Raw genomic sequence first — 4,943 nt, 5'->3', positions numbered from 1 at the left:
TTTTCTACAATTATCTGTACAAACTCCTAAATACTCCAAAAAAGAAAATTCGAAAGGACATTAGATCAGATATTAATTTTACTTGTGATGTGTGACGGTTATTAATTCAATGAAATTTTATGTCTAAGTTTTTATTACATAAATTATTCTCTTACATATATGTAACAGAATTGTACACTATTATATCGATTCTTTTACTTAAATTTTGATCATATGATCATGTAATAATTAATTTAATGGTTAAGGTTTACTGTTTTTTTTTTCATTTTTCATTGTATATATGTAGATGTAGACACACACATTCAGACATAAAAGGTGGCGATATTTACTATTATACTGGACAAATTGATCTAGTTGTTACTTTGAGGTGCGTGAATCACTAAAAGGGAAAAGATCCCTCATCCACATGAAAGAAGAAAGGGACCAAAGAAAGAGAACAATGGAAACTAAAAAACAGCTAAAGGATGTGAACAAGTTGTTTGATGGCTAGAAGACGAGGGAGGAAGGGGAGGAGTTGCCCTCGCGTCGTTTAATAATACATGCTCCCTAGCTCGATCCTCAATAATTTAATCAAATGATTACATGCGTATTTGGTCATTTTTAAACATAATCAATTTCTAGTTTTCTAAAAAAAAACTGATGAAAGAGAAAATATGTTATTTCCAAATATACTGAGTAAAATATACATTAATTATTAAGATGGTTTCACCAATTTATAGAATCGTATTTTTTTCCCCTTGGCTTGATTCGTTTTGATAAATGAAAGACTGTAAAGTTTATGTTAATACTGGATATGAGTTTCCTAGATTTTCTACATATATATGAATCAAAACGTTGGATAAAAAATCGGACGATTTCCTTAAAAATAAAATCGGCCAATTAAAACATTAAATGTATGTTTTAGGTCTAATGTACTGAAGTAAAATGTATATAAATCTTCGATCTTTTTTTGAAGGATAAATCTTCGATCTTATTCAATAATTTTGATTAATTCATTAACAAATCAATTATGAAACAATATGTGTTTTTTTTATAGAAAACTAAATTAACTCCAATTACTATGTATTATTTGTTAGTGTGCTAATTGGCTAAAAAATCATGCTTTTTTTTCAGGAGGCTAAAATATCATGCTTATTCGCATCAAATAACTGTTCTGCTAATTTATTTAGGTTCTTATTCTCATTATAGTACTTTAGAGACCAAGCTGGATTACAGTTTTGGGAGTTTACGATAACGTGGCCACAACTTCTTAGCTAATATATAGTAAATCCCTAACAGTTGAGTTTTAATTAATATTATCTCAGATGCCAGATATTGAATTTCTTTTTACTATTTTCCCCTTGTTTTACTTTTTTATCAATTAAATATTTTTCTGTTGTCAAAATGATCAATTCCCATTACTACACCAATAATGTAGATCTTATAAAATGAGGGGTGTAGTAATTAGAGTATAAAATGTGAAATTATAGCAAATAGTAAATGGCTAATTTATATTGTAATAAAACGGTTATATGTATATATATTGATGAATATTTTCTAATGAACTAAAATAAAACTACGTATACTCTATTTTTTAAAATGCATTATTTATTTAATAGAGATAGATCCCTACACAAAAATGACCTTCTCTTTCGATGCTTACAACTATTTATCTATGTTAAATATCCCTATGCTATATATATTTAAAAAAAAATAATTGTAACATACTCTTTTAATATTTCAATAAAAACAACTTTTTGAGTCTTTTATCTTTTCTTAAAAAATATCTAAACTTTTTCTTAAAAAAAAAAAAACGCATGCAAACGACCTTGCATAAAAAGCGTAGGAACAAGAGCGGAAAAGTGTCCCCTCAATTTGGAAAAATTCACGTCTCGCTATATATATATATATATATATATATACACACACACAAACATAAGTATATCTGTATATGAATAATAGCAGGGCCCATTGTAGCTAGTTTTTTAATATGAAATGAATGCATTTCCAAGATATGAAAAGATTGAGTATAATTAGTAGTTTATCACTTCCCAAATGAAACACACAGGAATTAGTGATGCAGCCACAAACAACAGCAACAAATTAATTCCTCCAATATAAATATATCAATAACAAGTTTTATGGTCAAATTATAATTGAACACAAGGAATATTTTCTCGTGATTGTGGAACTATGAATCATGAAGGCCAATTCACACTTCTTGTAGTAGATGTTTGTCACTAAAAAAAATCATATATGCATTTACAGACACTGATATTCCATTTACAGACCTGGTGGCTGCCGGTGGGTTAGTAGCAAAACAAACCCAGATCAAGGACCTTATCATCGATCGATCACTTGGTTCAATTTCAATACATCTAAAATGATCAACCCCCATATAATTAAACTTCAAGAGAAACACAATTCGAGCCTCTTGAAGGAAGAGTAAGAAATTTAAAGAAACTCATCATATATATCATACATGAACGCTCTCATTGACTGGGTTTGTTCAACTTTAACAATAACCCATTAGAATTGGCGCATTCAAACAGAGCCTTAGCAGTCATTTCTCTCTCAAACCTCCAAATATAGTTCAACCCCACAAGCAGTTCAGTGATGGCAGCCTCAGTCTTGTCCTTGTTAGCAAAGAACAAAGTCTGCAACAGCAACACATTAGTCTTGGGCACCAAATTGTGTTGCTCAAAGCTTCTCTCACTTTGCCACTTGATCATGTTATGTGCCAAAGGTGACAACCACCCCAATATTCTCCCTAACGCATCTCTCCATTCACCAGCCAAAACAGGATCACTTGCACAAAACCCCACCCCTCTCAATCTTCCCCTCAAACCCCACCTTATGCTCCTCGGCAACATCCCATACAAATCATCCCTCGCATCCACACCAACCAAGTGCGGTGACTTTATCATCTTCTCCATCACTATGATCAGATTCGCATAATGCAAAGCCAAACCCGAAGCCCCCAACGTGCTCTCGGGTGGCCTCAAAAGCTTCGAGTTTGCCGCAAAAAACCCATTCGCCTCTTCTTCTTCAAGCTTCAAATCTTCTTCTTCTTCCAATGACTCATAAACAAACCCATTAGGGTTTTGGTCAGATGGATAAACAGTGGCGGAAGCCGACAAAGTACAAGATAGACAAGGTATGTGGCGACCGATTCCGAAGACAACCTTAATCCTTGCTAAAACGGTGAAGCTGAACCTCACGAGGAGTACAACAACACTGTCGAAACTTCTGCTCCATAAAGATCTTTCTTTTAGATCCTTCACCTCTTGCTTCTGCCAAAAGATCTTCTGCTGAAGCTCGTAGAGTTTCTGCTGATCTTTGCTGTTGCCGTCAGCGTGATTCAGGGCTTTTCTGAAGGAGTTTTCCAGAACCGTGAGCTCCTCCATTTCGCGGTAGAGTGTTGCCGTGAGGGTCACGTAACGCTCCATTTTCTTGAGCTTCGAATCGGTATCTTTTGGGCCGGAGAGGGCCCACATGTTCGGGTCGCGGCCCGAGTCCGCGAACTCGAGGAAGGCCCAGTGGAAGGAGCGCAGGGCGGGGTCCTCGCAGCGCGCGCTGAGCCGCGTCACCGAGTTGGCCGCGACTCGGAGCGACTCGGCGAACTCGGCGCAGGCGAGTCCGAGGAGGAACGACTCGTCGTTGGAGATGATCTTCCGCACGCCCTCGAGGTTCAAGGCATCGTTTTGGACGCGCACGATGGTGGCGTCGGAGAGCGAGTGCCAGAGGTGGAGGAGCTTCGACATCACGCCGCCGATCTCGAATGCCAGAACGCCGACGTTCTGCTTCGCTTTGAAAGAAGGTTTCTTCTTCAGGAGCTTCGGCGGAACCGAGTCGATGCTGTTTGATATGGCGGTTTTGACCTTCACGAGGAGCGTCTCGAGGGCCATGGTTGAGGTTTGAAGGGAAACTTGTTGGGTTATTTAAGCTATAGAGCGAAGTGACGAAGGAGTGAGGGCACCATGTGTTTGAGAAAATGTGTATGAGAAAAAAGAGGAAGAGATAGATAAATAAATAATTGAGGAGTGGGGAGGTTTTGGTGCAGAGCGACAAGGATAAAAGAGAAGAGGATTGAAAATGCTGGAGAAGCTCGTGGGGTGTTTGAACAAGAGTTGTGATTGTGTTTATCAACGAGAGAGAAAGGTGAGTGAGGTTAAAGTATTTAAAACCACATGCAATGGCAGGGGGTGATAGATGGTGTTGTTTCTTGTTTAAGATTCAGCCGCTTTAGAAGCGCGTGGAAGAGGCTTAACTTGTGATTGTGATTTATGAAAGCTTGAATTGAAGCTCCTCCAATGTGTTTTTTTCTGTGTTTAAGTTTTTGGGGTGGGCTGGGATTTTATGCTTTGGTTTTTACTCTGTGGGATTTTTAGATTCTCGGCTGTTGAATTATTGATTGATATATAGTTGTTGGTAAAGGAAACTTTTTCTGTTATGTTTGGATGCAAAGAAACACTTTTGTTTCAATGCTGTTGTATTCTTTTAGGATTGAGGGCCATGTCATTATTGGTGCTTAGCTCTCCTTTTTTCTTCCTTTTTCTTGTTTATTAAAGCAAGTGGTTTTGTTTGTGAGAATAATGCCCTAAAATTACTCTCACATGATGCAGTGTACATGGCCAATTAAAATAACGAATGAAATGAAATTTGATAGGGTAGTGAGTGATAATAATTAATGATCTGTGAAAATGCTCTAGTGTTTAAGCAAAAGTCGGTATTCATTGGTCCAAAGATCCTTCATGATCAATTCCATTGACTGGTAGTATTTCTTAAATATTTATAATTAGATGTCCAAGGCTCACTGATGGCAATTTCAATTATTTAAAATTGTGAGATCATCATTGATGAGAATAAAACCAGGAAGAGATATAGTGGTCTCCGACGGTAATTTTGTTGGATTACACATCATATTTAGAAATAATAAATACTATAAAAAATGCGAAAATTCA

The 4,943-nt window shown here is 36.5% G+C and overlaps 1 protein-coding gene across 1 annotated transcript; it reads right to left on the bottom strand.

The window, feature by feature from the left end:
* Positions 1–2,234: 2,234 nt before the first annotated feature.
* Positions 2,235–4,495, bottom strand: LOC100779328 (protein PSK SIMULATOR 1). The gene has a single exon (XM_003535368.5). It carries the CDS (start codon positions 3,885–3,887, stop codon positions 2,472–2,474), a length of 1,416 nt encoding a protein of 471 aa, XP_003535416.1. The 5' UTR covers positions 3,888–4,495; the 3' UTR covers positions 2,235–2,471.
* Between the last annotated feature and the right edge of the window lie 448 nt (positions 4,496–4,943).

Source organism: Glycine max, chromosome 10 (assembly GCF_000004515.6).
Source record: "Glycine max cultivar Williams 82 chromosome 10, Glycine_max_v4.0, whole genome shotgun sequence".
In the NCBI taxonomy this organism is placed as follows: domain Eukaryota; kingdom Viridiplantae; phylum Streptophyta; class Magnoliopsida; order Fabales; family Fabaceae; genus Glycine; species Glycine max.
This window is presented reverse-complemented; position numbering and strand designations above follow the sequence as displayed.